The 23448-nt window shown below is 37.8% G+C and overlaps 1 protein-coding gene across 11 annotated transcripts in view; it reads left to right on the top strand.

Moving 5' to 3' along the window:
* The first annotated feature begins 718 nt into the window (after positions 1 to 718).
* AGFG1 (ArfGAP with FG repeats 1) overlaps positions 719 to 23448 on the top strand; it is a 71747-nt gene continuing 49017 nt past the window's right edge. For 10 of the 11 annotated variants that reach the window (XM_017529103.2, XM_017529102.2, XM_037738744.1 and 7 more), the window contains exons 1-2: positions 746 to 1167; positions 15657 to 15750. In XM_017529103.2, coding sequence (XP_017384592.1) covers positions 1001 to 1167; positions 15657 to 15750 — 261 coding nt within the window. In that variant the 5' untranslated portion in view covers positions 746 to 1000. Of the gene's footprint in view, positions 1168 to 15656; positions 15751 to 23448 lie in introns of all 11 variants that reach the window. The other variant, XM_017529092.2, reaches the window with a different exon arrangement.

The following is a 23448-nucleotide window of genomic DNA, read 5'->3' as shown; positions in this document are numbered from 1 at the left end:
GCTGCAACATTAACTAGGCTGATCTGGGACAGTCTGGCAGAGGTGATATCTGAGCCCCACCTGACTTAGAGGACGTCAGCTATGGATGATCCGGGTTTCCCTGTGCAGCAGCAGTTCTCAACCCCGGCGACTGCACCGCCCTAAACCTCCCTCCACTTTTGTCAATGTCTGGGGATTTCTGGTTGCCACCACTGCGGATTGGAGGGTTTGTTCTCGTATCTAGTGGGTACAGGCTAGGAACACCGCCCAGTATCCTACAGTGCACAGGACACCCCAAGTCCCCCAAATTAGCCGGTCCATAGATAAAGCGAGAAGAGCAGGGGTAAGGGTCCTGCAGGACTCAGAAAGGAGCTTGTTGTGTTCGGAAAACTCAAAATCCAGTGTGGCTGAGTGAGGATGATGAAGAATGAGGTGGACGGGGCTGAACTATGCAGCACTTTTCAGGGCATGGTGAGGAATTTGGAATTATCCCCAAAGCAGTGGGGAGCCCTTGAAGAATTTTAAACAGAAGGGGAAGGTAACCCATGTGAAACGCTTTGCATATATAAGCGCTCAGTAAATAGTGTCTATTATTAATATTATTATCACCGTTGTGTCTTCCCTACTTTGCTCCAGACCCGGCCCACGCCTCAGCGCGGCCGCAGTGACTCCTCCTGGCCAGCAGAGGGCGCCAGCCGACACTTGGCCGCCGGCCGCCCGGGGCGGGCCTCCTCTTGCCGTCCCCTTCCTCGTCTTTTCCCCTCAGGAGAAGTAGGGAAGGTGGCGGCGGTGGCGGTTGTCCCGGCCGGGCCGGTTGGTGTGGCCCGTCAGCCCGCGCACCGCAGCGCCTGCGCCGCGTCGAGCCCAGCAGAGCCGAGCCGCGGCGGCCAGGTCCGGCGCGGGCGGCGCGCGCTGACGGAGGGCGGCGGCCGCGGCCAGGGCGGCCCGTGGGACCGCGGGCCCCCGGCGCAGCGCCGCCCGGCTCTCGGCCCTGCCGGCCTCCTCCCTCGGCACCGCGGCCATGGCGGCCAGCGCGAAGCGGAAGCAGGAGGAGAAGCACCTGAAGATGCTGCGGGACATGACTGGCCTCCCGCACAACCGAAAGTGCTTCGACTGCGACCAGCGCGGCCCCACCTACGTGAACATGACGGTCGGCTCCTTCGTGTGTACCTCCTGCTCCGGCAGCCTGTGAGTGCGGGGCGGCCGGGCGGGTGTCGGGCCCTTCCCGGGAGGTGGGGGAGAGGGCGGCGGGGCCGGGATCCTGCCGGGGCCTGGGAAGCGCGGGGCGGCGTGGGAGGAGGTCGGGGGCGGCCGTTGGGCGCCGGCTGGCGGGCGCGGCGTGGGAGGCTGCGGGCTGGATGTGCTGGGCCGAGGCAGCCGGGCTGGGGATGCGTTTTCTGTTTTGCTGGGTGAGGGTTAACGCTCTGGGCAGCCTTCGTGGGAGGGACGTGGGCAGGGTTGGGGTCAGGGAGGGGGCGGCCGGGGCGAGCCTCCCGGGTCTCCCTCGAGCCTGCGGCCGCCGCCCTCGCTCCCCAGCTCCCCGGGGCGCCGAGCTGTGGGGGGAAGACGCTGGGAGGCCGGGAAGGTCCGTGCGGGTCCTTTGTGTGCCCCGCCTCTCAGCGGCCCGGGCGCGGCGGTGCGGAGCGAGGCACCTGCCGGGCGCCGGCGCAGGGGGTCAGGGAGAAGCGGGGTGGGAGGAGCAGGGACGCCTCGCTTGTGCCTTTTTTTCTGGATGGAGAGTATCTAGGTAACTGGAAGAAAGCAAGCACTTCGGAACAGTAGCAGGATGAAAACATCTTAATGGCAGATATGTGAATCCCCAGGGAAAAGTTCGAAAGGCTTAATTGCGAGAGGGGAAGGCAGAGGAGCAGATTTGAAGTCGTTGGGGTTTACTTTTATGGTCCGAAGAGAGTGTTGAGGACTTTGAGGAAACTTTTAATGACGATAAGGTACAGTCTAGGAGCTGTATCGCTCTAAATATGATGGAGGTATCTGTGAGATTTATCTGTATCTGTTATCAATACCCAGGTGCCCTGGCTGTACACAGAAATGAGGAGATCTAGCTAGTCAGCATGTTTTCAGAAAGACAGTACCGTCCTGAGTTACTGGGATTATTTGTGTTTGTGCTTCATTAAGCTTTATTTTGATAAAGATTTTTATTGCCGTGCAATTTCATTTGGAAAATTTACAGGTGGTTTTGGAATTGATAAAATGCCTTTATGTTACTGATTATCTTGCATTCAAAGTTACAACGTGGCAGTTGCTAAGTATTCTTAAAACCTTTGCTTGTAAGATTAATACTGAGACAAAGGATATAATACTTTATGTGGGAACATTGATTTCTTAGAAAATGCAGAACATGCCCAGTAATATACTATTTGCTTTTTAAAGTTGGGCAAAGAGGCGTTATTAGTATTACATGAATATTACTTCTTCAGCGGACTTTTTTGGGTGCTTATTAGGTTGTGTAAAGCCCTGGGGTATGCTACTACAGCAAAGTCTTGTTCTCTTGGCTCTTACAGTCTAGTGGGGATACTTAAGTAAGAAAAAGAGTCATAGGCAAGTATTGTGCTGAGCATTCAAATTGTTTGATAGGAGAGTCCTCACGGTTACTTTTAGGCTGTGTAATCAGGCAGACACTCTGAGAAGTTGCCAGTTAGTGATATTCTTGAATTGCTACAGAATCACAGAGCTAGGTGATATCAAAGATGTAGTCTGGTTCATGCATTTCATTTACAGAAAAAGGAGTAAAGCTAGAAAGTTGTTACTTATGTTGGACAACGTTGGTTCCAAAATGAAGACAATAGAACAATTTTAATTGTATTTGATTTTTATTACATGCTTAAGAAGTATGTCCTGCTTTTACTAAACACAGGTCCTTTAATGCATTTAAAGTATTTGGTTTGAAAAAAATACGTATATCTACAGTTCTGGATTTCTGACATTTCTCTGTAGTCCTTGTAAGTGCAGCAGCGAGTATGTAATATCAAGGAAATATTTTCCAATTTCTTTCTAGATACCACATTTCAACAACATTTTATATAAAAGGATATCTCAGTATAATGACAGTTGTCTGTCTTAATGAAATTTAATTCATTAATTTTGAAGTCCTGTGGCCGTTAGGGCTTCATTTCTCTATTGAGTCATGATTCCTCAAATATTTATTGGCCACTTGTCCTGTGTCATATACATGTGGGAGGCACTGGAGTACCTGGATCTTAACTGTACTGTGGAGTGTGCTTTCTAAGTATGTAAACACATGGTACTAGGTACACATGGCTTTGAATTCTGACACCAAGTATTATGCAGTATTCAGAATGCCACTTAATCTATTCGAGCTTGAGTTTTCTCATATATGAAACAGTGAGGATAAGATTTCTCTTGTAGGTTTTGGATGTAGATTTCTTTTCATTATTAAAAATAATGTATAATAAGTGCCCCATAGATGAGAAGCATCAAGGGAGAGGACATTCCATGAGTAAGGGAACAATACTGTATGTGAAAGATATTAAATGAGAAATATCCTAATAAAAATCTATCATTTTAGATTTTATGGTTGTAACTCAAAACCGATATCAAATTGGTTTAAAAATACGAAGGGTTTATTGAATAATTTTAAAGTAAAGCTATCCAGTGGCTTAATAATAATGCCTAGATTTTCCTCATGCAAGTATGGTTGTCCCCAGCTCCTGGGTCCTACTGCCTTAATTATGTCACTGGTGCAGCACTTTCAGGAGTTCTGCATTTCCTTCTGATTGGGTTAGCTTAGATCATGTTACAGGTGGACACATGTTCTACTTTATTGTCACAGGGATCCCCAAATAGAGTTCTCAAATCTGAACTCTAGAATTCTTGGGATGTAGGGAATGAAGACTGGAATGGCAGCCATCAAATGTCTACAGTAGAACACTCAAGAGACAATAAGCTGCTGAAGATTTTTTTCTTTGACAAGCACTAATACAGGAACATAATTTAGGAAGGATAATATAACTCTTGGGTTTAATAATTATGTATTTGCTGTTTAGATGACATGGTATAATTTAAAGAATATGAATTTGGAAGTCAGATTTTGACAGTGCTACTAGCTTCATGACTTAGGGCAAGGCATTAAGCCAGGCCACTACGTGCAGGTGGGCCTAGATCCATCCTCTTAGCCTCAGTTTCTTTATTTGTGATAAGAAGATAACATATAGCTCAGGTTTGTTAAGAGGATTAAATGATACTTATTGAGCACCTACTGTATTTGAGGATAGGGCTAATCAGTGGAGTTAGAGATACTGAAATAAGGCATGCTAACTGCCGTTCCTTGATTTACCTGGAAAATGTGAATCGTAGCAAATAGTATCCACTGTCATGAATTCTAAATTTTAGGATAGTGGCATCTTTCTGTCATTTATAGTAATAGCTTTTTTAAAAGTAATTGAACTAGTATCTTATTGTTAATGTTACCAGACTTGTAGCTAATCTTTCCTGTTTCTTTTTTTCCAGATGACTCTCCTATATGCTTGAATGATGTTCTTTTAGAGTGTATAACTGAATTTAGATTGTGAACCTTTAAAATAGAGCAGGGATTTATATTCTTAATTCCTTTTTTAGATATTTTGATGTGGCCACGTTCCCTTAAGTATTTTGATAATGTAACGTTTCAATTTAGAGTAAGTGGCCAAAATTTTTGATACTTTTTCTTTTTCTTTTTTCTTTTTTTTTTGAGACAGAGTCTCACTCTGTTGCCCAGGCTGGAGCACAGTGTGCGATCTTGGCCTACTGCAACCTCTATATCCCAGGTTCAAGCCATTCTCCTACCTCAGCCTGTCAAGTAGCTGGGATTACAGGTGCCCACCAGCATGCCCAGCTAGTTTTTGTATTTTTAGTAGAGATGGGGTTTTGCCATGTTGGTTGGCCAGGCTGGTCTTGAATTTCTGACCTCAGGTGATGCATCACCTTGGCCTCCCAAAGTACTGGAATTACAGGCGTGAGCAGCCTTGCCTGGCCTTGATACTTTTTCGATCATGAAGGACACATTTTTTTATTTTAAGCAAATGTTTATTAAGTGCCAGTTACTAGCTGATGTGCTGGAGATATAACAGTTAAAGTATTTATTGAAAAAAATAAAATAAAAACTATTTGAGTGCTAGTTGTGTGACAGACATTCTAGTAACAGTCATATGAGGAAGGTAATATTATCCAAACTGAACTTTAAGTTGTAAAATTAGTACTCACTCTTAGTGTTTTGTTGTTATCTGCTAGAATTTGGGATCTGGAACTTTGCTGATTCCACCACCAAAGAATATATGGTTACCATGGTTACTGTAAATTGTGAATTCTATATTTTGGGAATTTAAATCGTTGATTTTACTTCATTGTGTTTTAAATGGCAGAATAGACTTTTTTTTTTTTTTTTTTTTTTGAGATGGAGTTTCACTCTTGTGGTCCAGGCTGGAGTGCAGTGGCTTGATCTCAGCTCACTGCAACCTTTGCCTCCCAGATTCAAGTGATTCTTTTGCCTCAGCCTCCCAAATAGCTGGGATTACGGGCATGCACCACCATGCCCGGCTAATTTTTTTTGTGTTTTTAGTAGAGACGGGGTTTCACTGTATTGGCTAGGCTGGTCTCAAACTTCTGACCTCAGGTGATCCACCTCCCTTGGCCTCCAAAAGTGAGCCACCATGCCCCGCCCAGAATAGATATTTTATGATGCATCATAAATGTTTGCTTTATGGCTTTGTCATGCCTTTTATTATTTTTGAGTAACTTCTTAACTCCAAAATGTGTGTTCTTATTTTTGAGTTTTATTGAGAAGATTCAGTGGGAAGATGGTGGCATTCCACCAGCAATTCTTTTGAATTTGGCACGTCCATACTACCATGTGCCGTAATTCTCTTGCTATTTTTTATATTTGAACTCTAATTAGAAGCTCTCATTCTATGCACTCAGGATTGATAGTAGATAAGTTTATAAAAAAAATTCAGTTAAAGCAAGCAATCAGTAAAAAAGAGAAAAAATATATACATACACACATACGTATACATGTATCTATTATATAGCACACATAGTGTTTTTTTTTTTTTTGGTTTTGTTGTTGTTTTGAGATAGGCTCTCTATTGCATAGGCTGGAGTGCAGTGGCAATATCGTGGTTCACTGCACCCTTGACCTTCCCGGGCTCAGGTGATCCTCCGACCTCAGCTTCCCAGGTACCTGGACTATAGGTGCGTGCACCATGCCCAGCTAATTTTTGTATTTTTTTGTAGAGACAGGGTTTTGCCATTTTGCCCATGCTGATCTCCAACTCCGGGCTCAAGCAGTCCTCCCACCTTGGTCTTCCAAATTGTGGGGATTACAGGCATGAGTTAATGTGCCCTGCCTCAAGATTAGGTTTTTAAATTTTAACACTTAACTGTTAATTTGCTGGCATGTAGGACTTTGAATATAGGTCCGCTGATTAGATTCTTTGTCTTCTAATATAACCCAGACTCATGCTGTGCTATTTGTGATTTTTAGCATTTTAATGTACTTTTAAAACAGTTTGAATGCTGAATTCTTCTAGGTTTTTATGATTTTTTTCTCACAGTCCTTTACAGTTCTTTTTTTGTGATCAAATAACAGCTTATCTTAGTGACTTTAGTCTCTAAAATAGTTTACATGGAAACAATTCTTCTCACTTGTGTCATTGTTTTATATGACATTCATTTAAACTATATACTCACCAAGTACGATATCAACTATATTACCAAATACTATACCAAACAAATTTTGATAATCATACAGCTCACTCTCCTGAGAGAGGAGCAGGAGTGGCCTTCTAGCCGTGAATGTTCATTGTGCAGTAGTCATTAACTTTAGCTTTTTCAGAGGGAAGGAGAAACATAGATTTAACCAGCAAATTGGATAAGAAGGACTCTTCTGTATTGCGCTGTGGGTACCTTTTATACTGGGAAAACTCCAGCATTCAGGCCATGGTGACGTCATTTGACCATAATCGGGTATGAAGGCATCATTTCCATATTAAGGCTTTTTCTGTTTCTCATTCATCCATGATTTTTGGCATGTGCTTTTTAAACACTGGCCCTTAGTTTCAAAGTGGATAAAATACAGTTTAGATTAAATTTACATTAAATTTTATAATCTTATTAGTGCATTATAAATGAAAATAATTAAAATATTGTTTTAAAGGAACTTGCTGAGCTCTGGATCTCTATTTGAAAAGCATTGCCTCTTTAGAAACCTCTCTATCTGTTCTGATAGCATTCTTTGGAAAACGGGCAAATCTCCATATTTGATAGTTTCCGTTTTTTCTATGCAGCATGCATGATGCTCAGATTTGTGAGAAACTCCTATGGGAATATTCAGGACTGGGTGTTATTACCCCTACCCCCCATCTTTTTCTTCACTCCATAATGCATTTTCTATTTCAAATCAAAGTGATGATTGTCTAGGGAAATACAACTTGGATACCTTTAATGTATATAAGAAACGTTTTTAAATCATTTATAACTTTGAGTACTTACATTAGCATATTCCTTCTGACATCCTTTACAATCTTACACATGAGAACTATTGCTAAAGACACCTGATTGAACATTAGAATGAAATTCATGAACTAACTATACAGTGGGGACAGGAAACTTACTTGAATTGTTTGAAATACAGAGAATGAATTTTTGTTTGAGTTAGAACATACTTTGCTCAAAGACTTCTGACTAAGTAGCAATCTTTTTGTTTGACACTATACATGTTTTGTAGAGGGAGGGAGGTAGTAATTATACCTTACTTTTATTCTGGTTGCTTACTGTAGGAGGAATGTTAACAAACTGGAGCATGCTCCAAGGAATGTAATCAAGATGGTAAAGAAGTTTGAAGCTATGTATTAGAGGAGCATTTGCAGGAACCAAAAATGCTACTAGCTAGAGAAGAAAAGATTAGACATTGGGAAGCTGTACACATGATCACTGTCATTGGGTAATTTAAGGCATTGGGAGAGGTAATAGATTTATTTTTATGACTCTAGGGGGAGATACAACACCAGTGTTCGTACTTTATGGAGAAACCGTTTATGTTTAGAAAAGGAAAAAGGAATTTTCCTTACAATTGTTGAATTCCAAAAATTCTTGTCTTTTTCCATATTTCTTTTTTTTTTTTAATTTTATTTTGTTTTTGAGATGGAGTCTTGCTCTGTCTCCCAGGTAGGAGTGCAGTGGCGTCATCTCAGCTTACTGCAACCTTCATCTCCCAGGTTGAAGAGACTCTCCTGCCTCAGCCTCTCTGTTAGCTGAGATTACAGGCATGAGCTGTAATGAACTTCCTTTAATATGATCAGATGTTTCAACTCCTTTTTTTTTTTTAATAAACCACTTCTGGGTACTTTTACAATCATCTGCTCTAGAAGTGCTGCTGTCTAGGTCTGCTGTGCAGCTCTCATACCAGAACTTTTCTTCTACCTTCATTCTGGAAATTCCCTTCACCTGTAACCTATGTTAGATGCTCTCTTTCCAGGACCCCCACATTTCCATTATCCTCCTGATGAAAGGTGAACGAGAGGTCATTTTTGAAAGCCACAAAGCTGAAAATGTTTTATTCTGCCGTTATTTTTAAACTTAGTCTGTACTCACAAAGGTGAAAATACTTTACCCTTGGAACTTTTAATGTATTGCTTCGTTGTCTTCAAACCTTCAGTTTTGCTGTTGAGAAGTCTGATGCTGTTCTTATTACTGATTTTTTCTGACCCACTTTTTTTCTTCCCTCCTTTGGAGTATGTAAGATCTTCTTTTATTCCTGCTGTTCAGAACCTCATATTGAAGTATTTTGGTGTAGGTCTTTTGTTCAATGTTTTAGGCTTTTTTTTTTTTTTTTTTTCTGTTTGGAAACTTAACGCTTTTTATAGTTCAGACATATTTTCTCCAGTCTTCTTTTTTGGGGAATATAAAAGCCTGTGATGCCACTGTTCTGGAAGCCAAGTTGAGGGAGGTGACTGTCATTCTGTGTTCAGTCTTAGATAATCCTCCAGTTTTTAACATGGTCTTCAGCAGTGTCTGAGTTTGGAGTCTCTGTGCTATAACCTCTTTAAACTTTCCTTCAGACTTCTACCTAGGGCTGGTGTGGGTTTGCTTTTGACTGTTGAGAAGCTGGAATGTCTAATGATTTCTGACCTCACTTTAGCCCCCACCCTGTATCCATTTCCTTCAGTAAATCTTCATAGGCCCTGTGGTGGGAATCAGTTTCCATTTGGCTTCTCCCACCTTTGCAGGAGCTTTTGTTTTTGCTTTCTCCATAAAGTCAGTCACTGCTGTAGGATATAACACTGCAAGGTTTTTTTTGTTTGTTTGTTTGTTTTTTTGGAGACAAAGTCTCGCTCTGTTGCCAGGCTTGAGTGCAGTGATGCGATTCTGGCTCACCGCAACCTCTGCCACCTGGGTTCAAGCCATTCTCCTGTCTCAGCCTCAGGAGTAGCTGGGACTACAGGCACGCGCCACCATGCCCAGCAAATTTTTTTGTATTTTTAGTAGGACTGGATTTCATCATGTTGGCCGGGATGGTCTCCATCTCCTCACCTCTTGGATCCGCCCGTCTTGGCCTCCCAAAGTGTTGGGATTACAGGCGTGAGCCACCGCACTCAGCCTTTTTTTTTTAAATCTTCAAAATTTTGTTATTAGAGAACTGTTGTGTGCTTTGGGCTCCTCTGTTGTTCTCTGACCCTGTCTCTTTGTTTATTTTAATTTTTGTGGGTACCATAGTAGGTGTACGTATTTATATGGTACACAAGATGTTTTGATACAGGCATACAGTGTGAGATAAACGCATCATGATAACCCTCTGTCTCTTGTGGGCTAATACCTTTGTATTCCTTTGCTGTCATTTCATGGGGGGTTTGGGGATGTGAAGACATTTAGATTTTGTCTACCACTTTTAACTAGAATGACTTAAATAGGTTTAAATCATAACCTGAATATTATTTTTTAGATGCTTGTTCTAAGTGTTACAAGGACCTTATGGCATAGTATTTGTGGCTTTCCCAAAAACCCAAAATAACAATTGGGTTATAGCATGCTTATTATTATATGTGGAAAGCTAAATATATTCAGTTTTTTAATGTTGGACTCTGGATAGACGAATATTTTGGACTAGCCAACATATACAGTGTCTCGGCGTCAATAGTTTGTAGATTTGATAACCTACTAAAGGCCTCTTCCATCTGTTCTAGATTTTAAATGTGTTATTTTATACTATGAAACATTATAAGTAATATTTTTGGTAAATAATCAGGATGGGCTAGATCTAAATGTCAACTTTATTACTTTCTGCCAATATTATTAGCAACCACATAAACTTCCACAGGTTATTAAAAATATTTTAACCAGCTTCTCCCCCAGCTAGAGAAAAACAATTAATAAAACTAAATAAGCTTTCCTACTTACTCATCCAGCACAGATTGTTATGTGAATTGAACAAATGGCTATTTGCAAGATTGTTTGAGGCCTAGTTTAGAGCAGCATACTGATGGACATATGGAATGAGTCACACCATCTGGTTATAGTCATACCTGGGTGGTGGTCATTAAAACTAAATCTCCTGGGGATCTGCAAATGACTTAATTACACTACAAAAACATACTGGGCTACACCAGTAGGTTGCTTTGAACTTCTTGAAACCAGTTAACTTGCAAACATATTTTCAAAATACCAAAACTGCAGTTATTAAGTGAGGTTTTTTTCTTGTTTGTTTGTTTACTACAAACCTGAAGACTTAAAATGTGTTTTTTAGGATCTGGAATGGGTGATACTTCAGTATTCGCCCTATAAAAGTAATGTGGTTTACTTACCTAACACTTTGATCCAATAGTTATGACTAATATCATTACAGAAAAGTGTTTTATAAACACCGAGTTCACCCTGCAGCTAGACGAGCCATAGCAAGAAAGGGAAGTGACACCAGCTTCCAGAAATACATCTTAAAAATATTTGTTTTGATTTATGAAGAATGTTATTCACTTAAATGATCAAGTTTGGTAGGTGAAGATAGTCTGCTAATGATAAAAAATTAGTGTGAAAAGTTTGGTTACTATAGAAACATGAAATCAGGACTACAGTTTTTTATTTAAGTTAACATACATTGTAATTTTTTGGTATACGGTTCTGTAAATCTTAACATATGTGTATATTCATGTAGCCACCACTAAAATTAGAACATGCAAGTTTTCCATCACCCTAAAAAACTTTTAGGCTTTGTTTTTCCTCATCTCCTGGCAATTACTGATCTGTTCTTCCAACACTACAGGTTTTGTCTTTCCAAGAACGTTGTGTAAATGGACTCATAACTTTTCTAGATTGCCTTTTTTCACTCAGCGTATTATTTTAAGATTAATCCAAGTTAGTTGTCATTTCTTTTAATAGTTTTTTCTCCGTATTGCTGAATAGTATTCCATTGCTTGTTTGTTTTTCCATTGCCCATTTGAGTTTCTAGTTCTTGAGATATATGTGAATAGAAATGCTGTAAATGTTTATGTACAGGTTTTTGGCTGAACATAAGTTTTCATTTCTAGGGCTAAGTTGTATGGCAGATAATGTTTAATTTTATTAAAACATTGACAAAGTTTTTTGGTTTTGTTTTGATTTTCCCTTTTACTGGTAGAATTCCATTTTCTTTTAAGGTCACAGTTGAAAGTGTACTATTGATAACATTCCAGATTTAATCAACATTTTAATCTTGTATTAATATTGGGTCTGTAAAAATACACAGTAGTCTCATTTAAGTGGTTATTTTTTTGTTGTTGTTTGAGACGGAGGTTTGCTCTGTGGCCCAGGCTGGAGTGCAGTTGCGCAATATCGGCTCCCTGCATCCTCTGCCTCCCAGGTTCACATGATTCTCCTGCCTCAGCCTCCCGAATAGCTGAGATGACAGGCATTTGCCACCATACCTGGCTGATTTATGTATTTTTAGTAGAGATGGAGTTTCACCATATTGGCCAGGCTGGTCTCAAACTCCTGACCACAGGTGATCTACCTGCCTTGGCCTCCCAAAGTGCTAGGATTACAGGTGTGAGTCACCACACCCACCTCATTTAAATGTTATTGTTGGTAAACATGTTCATTCGATCTTGTTACTTACATGCAAGAACTGTTAACATTTTGGAGTATTTAGATTTTTTTTTCATATTTAAAAAAAATGGTTTGAGAATATTACATAATTTTTATCTTGAAAAATTAAAGCACAAGTGTAAGTGTGCATAATGTCGTACTTTAAAACATTGTCATTTATTTAATCACTTCCTTTTTGGTGTTTCTGATGTTTTCCGATTATGAATAATGTTTGGTGAGTATCTTGTACATAGGTGGTCAGCTATATGTAGAATTCTTTGTGTAGAATTGATTCCCAAAAGTGGCATAGCTGGGTCAAATGACAGTAATGAGGTTCTGAAAAAATGGTGAGTTTATCCCACTGTCAGTGTTTGAGACTACTCATTTTTTTGGCGGGGAGGGGCAGGGGGGCAAGACTACTCATTTTCTTTGCATCTCATCACTCTGAATCCTACTTAAGACATTCATGGAATCAGTCTTCAGCTTTTTCTCAGACTATTATAAGCATGTAAAATCCATGTACAAAGCTTTGGAAAGCTAAAAAATGAAAAATCCTTGTATAGCCTTGGATTGTGAATATAGTTAATCTTCCTGGATAAATGGAATATAAAAGAACAATTAGAGAAAGCAACATGAACACACATAAAATTTCCTTGTGGTTACTCAATTTATGTAATAAATGTAGCCTTGTAAAATTGTCTGTCATTTTGTAAATTGAATCTTATTTTGAATGTACTGAGAGAGAGCTCATTTAAATAAATCCTGTAATGAGTAACAAATCCTGTAACAGATTTCACTTGGGAAAAAATGTACTTTCCTCATTTGGTTATGAGTACATTCTGGTTGTACTTGTTTCATAAGTTCAAAATTTTGTTCACTTTTTTAGGTAATATGAATACCTTCTTTGTGCATTAATAGACCCTGTGATATGGTAGGGCCTGGGATATATTTATACACTGCACTGCATTTGTGAGATTACATATGTATGATGTAACTAAAACGAGTTAAGTTTAGCTTTATGAATTGCTGTTTCCTCACTGAACAGTTTGAGAAGTATACAGGTATAGTTGTTTGCTCCAAAATTTCCAAAACATAATCCTTTTAGTAGTGTTTCATATTTCTTCATCAGAAAGTTATTCTTTTGCTTTTTCCATTTTTAAAAAAGGAGATATTACCAGAAAGTGGAAAGGTAAAGCCTTGTCTGGATCAAGAAGGAGATGTCACAGAATAAGGAGAGACAAAGTTACAAAGTGAGAGGGAAGTCGTAAAAGCATTTGAGAGAACAATAATATGTTAATTACTTTTTAAATTGTTTTGGGACAAGGTAGAATATAAGTATTTTATCAAATGATTAAACCCTCCCTGAAAGTAGTGGATTAAGTGTTGTTCTCATAATACTGATGAGTTGGAAACAAAGTGTTGCGCCCTAAGTAAGTAATAGTGACTTTTCTTAAGTTGCACTTTGGGAAATTTATTTATTTATTTATTTGATATGGAGTCTCACTCTATTGTGCAGGCTGGAGTGCAGTGGTCCAATCTCTGCTCACTGCAACCTCTGCCTCCTGGGTTCAAGCGATTCTCCTATCTCAGCTTCCCAAGTAGCTGGGACTACAGGCGTGTGCCACCATGCCCAGATAATTTTTGTAGTTTTTAGTAGAGACAGGGTTTCACCACCTTGGCCAGGCTAGTCTCAAACTTCTGACCTCAAGTTTTCCTTCCACCTTGGCCTTCCAAAGTACTGGGATTACAGGCATGAGCCACCGCACCTGGCCACTGTTGGAAATTTGGAACTAATCAGTAGAGCTTTAATTTGTTCGAACTCCTGACCTCAAGTGATCCGCCCATCATGGCCTCCCAAAGTGTTGGGATTATAGACAAGAGCCACCGCGCCTGGCCAAGTTTGAGAGTTTTACCAGAATAAAATTTCATTAACTTACTTCTTCTTGTTCAGTCTTTATTTCCCTTACATTATGACAACAGAAGGAAAAAAATCAGTATAAAATTTAAACAAAGCAAAGCAAAACAACAGCCAAACCCAAGTTAATTTTTCCCTGCTTTGAAATATGAAACAAATGAAGTATAACTTGTCTTAATTCAAATCATGATCTGAAAGATGACATTTATCTATGACAGGGGAGAGGGAGAAAAAGAAGCAGTGAATTGAGGAGCTTCTACTGAGTGTTTTGACAAAATTTTTTGACAATTTTTTTTTCTTTGAGTCAGTTTCTTGCTCTGTCGTCCGGGCTGGAGGTCAGTGGCGCGATCTTGGCTTGCTGCAACCTCTGCCTCCTGGGTTCAAGCAATTTTTGTGCCTCAGCCTCCTGGGTACCTGAGATTACAGGTGCATGCCACCACGCCTAGCTTATTTTTGTATTTTTAGTAGAGATGGGGTTTTGCCATGTTGGCCAGGCTGGCCTTTGAGTGATCTGCTCACCATGGTCTCTCACAGTGCTGGGTTTACAGACATGAGCCACAGTGTCTGCCACCAAAATAGCATATATTTCTAGAATGTTATGCGCCATATTTAATTATTCAAAATGTTCTCAGAATATTTTTTAAAGACTTTTGGTACATTTACTATTTTACATCATTGTTAAATCTCTTAATTAGTTAGCAAGAGTAATTACAAATTGATTGACAAATTTTTAAAAAATATTGCTACAGTAATCGCTGTAAGACCCAGATTTCAAATGAGACCTTTGTCAGGGGACATGATCCCGAAGTAGTTTTATGGAACTTTGCATAGGTTACTTGTTACTTTGCATAGATTATTTGGCCATTATTCTTGCGGGTGGACCTGCTCACAAGGTAGTTGGATGACATATAAATAGTTATTAACTCTCTTTGAGTGCATTTCCACTCAGTTTTTCGTGTGTGTTCAAACATCAAGATTAACTCTTTTTAAGGCCATCCATACAGAAAAGGACTCAGGGTTGTAAAGGACCTTAAAAATCATTTAGTCATGCATTCAGCAGTTTTTAAAAATGTCTTTCCCATGTCCCTGCGATTTCCTCTTGTACGCTCACTGCCCTCTGAGGTAACTAAAAATGTTCTTTATTATAAATTCTTACTTGAATTGATGGCACGATAGGACTTTACCAGTTGGTTATCTCATTTTGTTACATTACTTTTCATATAGTTTTCTAAATTAGTCTTAAACTTACTTAAAGGTAACAACTGTTTGATAAGGATATTTGTATAGCTCCAGTCTTAATATATCATTGTTGGTTTCTTAGGAAATATGAAATATTTAAAGAATTAAAATTCTTTACTATGGAGCCCTTCACATGTATAGTCTTTTCCTATAATCAGAAACACACTGAAGCACTCTTTGCATGTCCTAGAAGCTCAAGTGTCACAGTTACTTTGTGTTTTTATCTAGGTAGTTAATTGAATTTATTGTTAAGTCTACTATTTAATGAGTCTAACCGAACTTACTCTAACATCTATTATGAAGCTTAATAGTTTAAAATAATTTAAAAATACTTGGAGTTTACGGAACGAGAACACTGAGGTTTGTGTGCTGGTTAAAATGTTTTGAATTACTATATGTGTCATTTAAAAAAATGTATGTACTAGTAAAGTTTGTAAAATATTTTATCTTTTAGGCGAGGATTAAATCCACCACACAGGGTGAAATCTATCTCCATGACAACATTCACACAACAGGAAATTGAGTTCTTACAAAAACATGGAAATGAAGTAAGTGTGTTTTTTTTTCTTTGCAATTTTCAATTTTTTTGTTGGTAGTCATTTTAATAAGATTAATGAGTTGTTTAAAATGTTGAATTTCATGGTCTTAAAAAAGTTATTTTTGTATTCTATATTTAGATATTTTAGAATGCACTCATTTAAAAATATATTTGGAATTAATCTCTACTTCATAAACACTTTACTTTAAATCTGAGGTGAAATGTATGTATTTCCAATTCATCAGTCTTGAATATAAAAGGCATTTCAGAGTACGTCGTTATTACAATTACTGTTAGTCTTCGCTTTAAAAGTCAAAAGAGGAAGATAATTTATTTTGTGATTTTATATTAAACTTGTTAGGTTGTTGATGTATGATCGGCTTTCACTTGAAGTCCTCTCCTTTATTTTTTATAAATAAAGGAGATGTGTATATGTGATGTGTATTTGGATGTATATGTGATGTGTAATGTTTAGCAGGTATTCAGTAGGGAAGAGGTTAGTAGTTCTCAGTGGCAGCCAAGTGTCATGGGGAGCCAGGTGGCATAAAGATTTGGTTGGAAGCTTTTTTTCTGCTTGCCTTTAATGGGCTTCCAGTAATTCCATTCTGTTTGTTTGTTTGCTTTTAGGTATATGTTTTGCTATTAGTAAAAGTTTTAAAACTTTTAATAATATTTTTTAAATTAATAAAATTAACAAAAAAGTGGGCATTTTTTATAATCCTGGGGTAAGGATGAGCCAGTCAACCCAAGTTGATTAATAATAGCTATTATTATTTCACAGAAAAGTCTTATTTTCTAGAAAGGAATAAGTAGTACTTTAGTGGTACTCTTCCAGTTGCATCTTTGATATCCATAATAAACATAAAATAAGTGAAATATGATGATTTTATAAGTTTTAATCTTCTCTTTGACCCTTAGAAAATATGTGCAAGCGTTTTACATTTTGCCTTTCTTCCTAATACTTAGAAAGTCATATCTTAAAATCGTTTGCCTGCTTGCGATGTCCATGTGCTTTTGGTTCTAAAATAGTGAGGAAATATAAATTCACAGCTATGAAATATTTTTAAATACATGATTTAAAGAAGAGAGCATATCTTGAAGTCTCCAAATTTTGCAAATGACAAATTATTTTGAGTATTCAGATTCCAGACTAACGTGAATACATTATAAGAACGTGTAAAGCTGGATGAAAGGGTAGGAGGTTTTTAATGACAGTAAGCATAGAACAATATATATATTGATTAAAATACAATTTGAACTATTTGTATAAAGTTTACAAGTAGGATTAACTTAACACTGCACACTCGAAGTTACTTTCTTAGAATATTGGCTTAGTGTGCAAAATTTTGGAAATTAGATTGGAATCGGAAATAAAGAATATTATTCTATTTTTAGATTTAAAATATGACAATAGGTAAAACCAGAGTAACAAAACTATGATAACAGCAGACCATTGAAGAAGTCAAAATATAATAACGTGAGATAAGGTTAGGTGGAGACTGGGCCAAAAAATACCAAGATTGAAGGAGTATATATTTTTAATTGTGGTAGGAACATTGATCTACCCTCTTAACAAATTTTTAGCTGTGCAATATTGAATGCTTAACTGTAGAGACGGTGTTGTATAGCAGATCTCTAGAAATTAATCATCTTGTATAACTGAAATTTTATATCATTTGAATTACAGCTCCTCATTTTATCCTCTGCCCCTGGTGCCCCTGGTGCCCCTGATTCTACTCTCTGCTTCTATGGGTTTGACTATTTTAGATACCTCATATAAATGGAATTAAACAATATTTGTCATTCTGTGATTGGCATATTTCACTTAGTGTAATGTCCTCAAGATTCATCTTTATTGTCATGTTTGGCTGAATTTTTGAGGGAGTATTTTTTTAAGGCTGTAGCATTAAGGTAAATTTAGAATATGTAAAATAAATAGTTGATTTCTGGGGAACTCACTGTATCAGAAAGTAGAAGCAAAATATGTGAAATGCATTCATAAATCTTAAGTCCTACAAAGAGGTATGCAGCTTGATAGACCACTCAGAGCATTTACCATGACAATCACTGTTACTGTGCTGGGCATTATGGATGTGGTTATAGATGTGTAACACTGGCTTAATGGACAGAGGGCTCACAGTTGGAGTGACAGATAAGTAACATAATTGCAGCATCGTGTTAGATAAATAATGATAAGAATAAGAAATATCAGAAGTAGTATGGAGAAGGGACTTAGTCTTTTAGTGGGAAGGTGAGGATTGAGAAGACCCCACAGAAGAGGTAACACATTTGCTGGTTTTTGAGGGTAACTAGGACCTAAGCTGGTAGTGAAAGTCACTGAAGATGGATCAAACAGTACAAAAAGGAAAAGGGAAACTTGCAATAGATTGCTAGAAAATATACTAACCTTGCAAATGCTTGTTAAGAAAGACAAACATACCTTCTCATAGTGTACCAAAGGACATCTTAGAACCAAAATAATTGGACAGGTATATTTGGTTCTTTATAGTATTAACAGTATCTTTGTTTTTAAAATTTTGAGAAGTGTGTAGAGGATGAAGATATGAAGTGTGAGATAGTTGCTATAGCTTTATAACCAAATTTTTGTGGATTTCAAGTACAAGTGTTTTATTATCAGCTTATCTTTTTAAAACCTTTAAATCATAAGTATCACATGTGTAGGGAATAGTACCAGAACTTAAGTTCACATTTCAAAATAAGTTGCCATGTTTCTCTTGTCACCTTTCAGTAGTTTGGAAAGGACCATATTCAGTCACATAAGTTTTGGATTATTAAAAAGGCACTACTATACATCTTGTGCATGAATGGGTTCATGCCTGAAGAAGGGTATTTCCAAAACTAAAAGATCAGAAAGTGTATTGGCTTTGGCAGCAGCCTTGGATCATTGACCCCCACCAGGGAGTTTTAGTATGCATGGGGGCATGTTGGGTTGTTGTCACTATTGGAGGATGTTGCTGGCTTAAGCAGGCAAGCGCCATGAATGATGAGTGACTTATAATGTTTTGAACAGAATTAACCTGCATGCCATATGCTGTGAATGTTCCTCTAGACATTTATATATGGGAAACATCTGTGTACGATCATCTGCATACATATTTTAATTTTGTCTTACATACTTGCATTATAGTTGAACATCCTATTGCCAAAAAATAGTCGTGCTCCAAGCCCAGAATCAGAGTGGGGTGGGCTACCAAGTTACAGAGCAAACGGCATGGATACAATCACACAATTGATGGCAATACTAATTATATTTTAGTTATCAATGAAATACATCTGTATTGGTCTGTATAGGTAGCTGTGGTAAGCAAATAATGTTATTACTATTTATAGATATGCATAGAGACCATACTTTTTACAGAGTATATCATTACTTTCTGTAGAAAGTAATGACACAAATTGGTTTACAAATTTCTTGACTATTGCTTTGGTGTTTATAGACTTCTACAGTGTGTTTGGTGGGGCAGATATGTACATTATTAAGTTATAGAACATAATATGCCAGATGCTAGTAAAATATTTTGCATTGGAGCACTGTATTTATTTGGTGAAGTAATTTTTGTCATTTTTTCAAAACCAAAATATTTCATAAAAAAGTTTCCATGTATTTATTTTGTAATGCTTTCTTTTGTATCATACAGTTATTTTTAAAACAAATCTGTAGTGATCTTGGCACTGTGGCTCCCCTGTAATCCCAGTACTTTGGGAGGCGGAGGTGGGATGATTCCATGAGGCCTGTACTTGGAGACCAACCTAGGCAACAAAGTGAGATCCCGTCTGTAGAAAAATTTAAAGATTAGCCAGGCATGGTAGTACACATCTGTAGTTCCAGTTACTCAGGAGGCTGAGGTGGGAGCATTGCTTGAGCCCTGGAGTTTAAGGCTGCAGTGAGCCATGATCATGCAGCTGTACGCCAGCCTGGATGACAAAGTGAGATACTGTTTAAAAAAAAAAAAAAAAATTCCATAGTGATCTTCTGTATGTCCTTTTTTGTAATGTCATGGGCAAATCATGGTTTTCTAGTTAATGGAAGTTGGGTTTACTTCTCATTATAAACTTAATGGAAGGTGGGCTGGTGAACACTGCTATAGGTAGATAATTCAATAGAAAGAAAATGCAGGGCCAGGTGCGTCGGCTCACGCCTGTAATCCCAGCACTTTGGGAGGCCAAGGCGGGTGGCCAATATGGTGAAACCCCATCTCTACTAATAATGCAAAGAATTATTTGGGCCTGGTGGTGGACACCTGTAGTCCCAGCTATTGGGAGGCTGAGGCAGGAGAATTGCTTGAACCTGGGAGGCGGAGGTTGCAGTGAGCCAAGATTACTCCACTGCTCTCCAGCCTGCACTCCAGACAGAGTGAGACTCCATCTCAAAAAAAAAAAAAAAGAAAAAGAAAAAAAATGTAGAAATAATTTTATTTTGAAATATAGTTTATGTTTTATAGTATCAAGTTAACCTTCCTAGTTGTTTTAAGACTAAGAGGAAAAGCATTACTACTGGCCAAGCATGGTGGCTTACGCTGGTAATCCCAGTACTTTGGGAGGCTAAGGTGAATGGATCACTTGGGGCCAGGAGTTCGAGACCAGCCTGGCCAACATGGGGAAACTCTGTCTCTACTAAAAAATTAGCCAGACGCGGTGATGTTTACCTGTAATCCCAGCTACTCTGGTGGCTGAGGTGGGAGAATTGCTTGAACCTGAGAGGTAGATATTACGATGAGATTGTGTCACTGTACTCCAACCTGGGCAACAGAGTGAGACTCTGTCTCAAAAAAAAAAAAAAAAAAGCATTACTGTTGATGCTCCACAGGCATTGTCTATTTGTTAGGAGTAAAATCAGGCATTGCATGCCAGTATTTGATTATCTTTATACTGGATTAAAAACAAACCAAAATGATTGCTTTGAAAACAAACCCATGAAATAACACACTTTTCTCCTGTCAACATTCATGATTGATTCATTCTTGAAGCAGAGATTTATTAATAAATTACCTGCTATGTGCCAGGAACTGTCTCTAGGTCCTAGGGATACAAAAACAGAGATGATTTCTGCCCTCCCCTTACAGTCTTGTAGGGGAGGAGACACAATAAAAGTATAGTGGTCTTGTGCTGACAGCTCAGATTTGGACTATGCAAGTTGTGAACCTTGGGCAAGAGGCTTCTGAGCCTGAGTTTCTGTTATTAGTAACTATAATACCTATGTGTAGAAATCCTAGGGTTTTTTGAACTAGGCCAACTTGGGAAGATTCCTAGCGTATTTCTTGTCAGATAATATTTATTCATTGAATCTGAATCTGAAGTGGTAGAAGTCATAAGAAGAATTATCAATTTTTATTTTCATTCCTGGTTTGTATAGTTTCATTAGGGGGGTTTTTCTGTTCTCATAGCATACTGTCGTATCATTTACATTAATATTTGGGTTATGTATTTAAACTCTTGGAGTGTTTTAACTTTGATTTTCTGCTGAGTTTAATAATGAAAATATTATTTTAGTAAAAACATATTGTCATTGTAGAGTGGGAAAGTTAAGTTACATACTCATTAATTCAGGATTTACAATTATTATGTTGCTCATAGCAGGGGTTGGCAAACTGTTTCTAATGGCCCGATAGTAAATATTGTAGGCTTTGTGGGCCACCTGCATTCTCTGTTGCATATTCTTGTTTGAAATCCACTGCTGCCTCCCCCACCCCAATTCTTTAGTGTAAAAACCATTTTTAGATTAAGGCAATATAAAAACGGGCCACTGACCCAGTTTGGTCTGTAGATTGAAGATCTGTTGATTGAAGATGTATAGAACTCTTGTTTTTCAGCTTGCAATATAAATCCTTTTATGGTCTGGCATCTTAACTTAGCTAATCTTTTCTTAATGTTATTGCCAGCAGAAATACTTGAAGTACAGTGGTCTTTGTTGTCTTTTCCATACGTGCTATGTGTGTTCTGATTTTCTTGCCATTTTACTGATGCTGGCTTTTATTTTTGCCTGATTCTTCTCTTCTAACCCTATCAGTCTTTGGGGAGTTTTTATCTCTCATAGACACCAACATCTCTATATGTATTTTAAACTGTTTTAAAAAAATAGCATTCACTATAAGATTTAAAAAAAAATTTGTTTTTGTTATTGCTCTTAGTTTCTTCTGTATCGGCCTTCAAGACATTATAGACATTTCTGTGGCATAATCTTGCATACTTTTTAATTATACCTAAAGCAGTGAAAATGCACAAGCATATATACCCAAGTGAGTTTCTTTTTTTTTTTTTTTTTGTGGGGACGGAGTCTCACTCTGTCACCTAGGCTGGAGTGCAGTGGTACAACCTGGTCTCATTGCAACCTCTGCCTCCCGGGTTCAAGAGATTCTCCTTCCTCAGCCTCCCAAGTAGCTGGGATTGCAGGCATGTACCACCATGCCTGACTTAATTTACTAGGACTCAAAAAAACCATGGTTTAGTTTGATTACCACTAATTTATGAACCTTGTTACCTTGGGCAAACCACTTTTCCCTGAGCTTCATTTTCCTTTGTAATCTGTGAGAAATATCTGTGTTGCCTATTTCATGAGGTTGATTTGAAAACATTTTGAATGTTTGAATGAGGTTGATATGTGAAAACATTTTGAAAATTCATGTATTATGTAGATGTAAGATCATGGTTTTCTTTTTGTTTTTAAAATTAAAAAAAAATTTTTTTACCAGGTTTAGTAACTTGTCAAGATCATGCTTTTACATGCAAAGATACTTTTCCAGTTGATTCCTAAACTCAGAAAATAAATATCAAATAGGAACATGGCATGCTTTGAATTGAATTTAGGGTGGAGATAAATTTTTGCAGAATTTCAGTCAGTATGCCATCATACTGACTGAGTTAATAAATGAGAACATTCACTGATAATACACTGAAAAATATTTTAAACTACAAAATTAATTATTTGAGGGAATAGCTTCCTAGAGGGATATTTGAGGTTTAAAACAATCTAATTAAAATATTAAAGCACACTATTATTTAAGGGATATTTATTTAGTGTCTACATATTTATGCACGTCTGGGCTCTTAAGCATTTTGAGAGAAAGGCATGAGCTGTAGCTCTTATAAATATTAGCTGAATCTAGTCAGTAGTAACTTAGTAATGTTGAAAATATTTAGAGTATATTCTTTGATATTAACTGTTGGCTTTCAGAGAAATATACTAATTAAGAAAAATGTAGAAATGCCTTTGTTTTGTAGATATCATGACATGTGGGTCTTTTTGAATGATGACAGAAAACCCAGAGCATTATAGAAGAAGCTAGATGTTGTTATGTTGTCAGTTTGTGACTACTCGAGAGTTCACTTAATTTTTTGTTACACTACCTATTCCAGGTTACAGTGTTTATTTCCTTCTAGCTATTTGCCTTACCATTCTAGCTTCCTGTAATCTCTCAGCTTATTTTTTTCTTTGCCATTGTGTTTTATCTTCTAAAAAGTCTTATTTGATTCTAATTAAAAATATATAAATCATTAGACATTTTGTTTCTTTTTAAAGGACTTTATTATGGAGGTATTCATGCATTTACACAAGTACATAGTATAACAAACTTCTGTCAACCCATGGCTGTCTTTTTTATTATTTTAAAGCAGATGCGAGACATAAAATTTCATCTGTAAACCCAACTCTCTCTCTTTTTTTAATCTTTTACTTTATTTTTTATTTGTT

This window comes from Cebus imitator, unplaced genomic scaffold (genome assembly GCF_001604975.1).
Source record: "Cebus imitator isolate Cc_AM_T3 unplaced genomic scaffold, Cebus_imitator-1.0 Scaffold57, whole genome shotgun sequence".
Taxonomy (NCBI): Eukaryota; Metazoa; Chordata; class Mammalia; order Primates; family Cebidae; genus Cebus; species Cebus imitator.
Note: the sequence above shows the minus strand (reverse complement) of the source record. Positions and strands in the feature narration are given on the sequence as shown.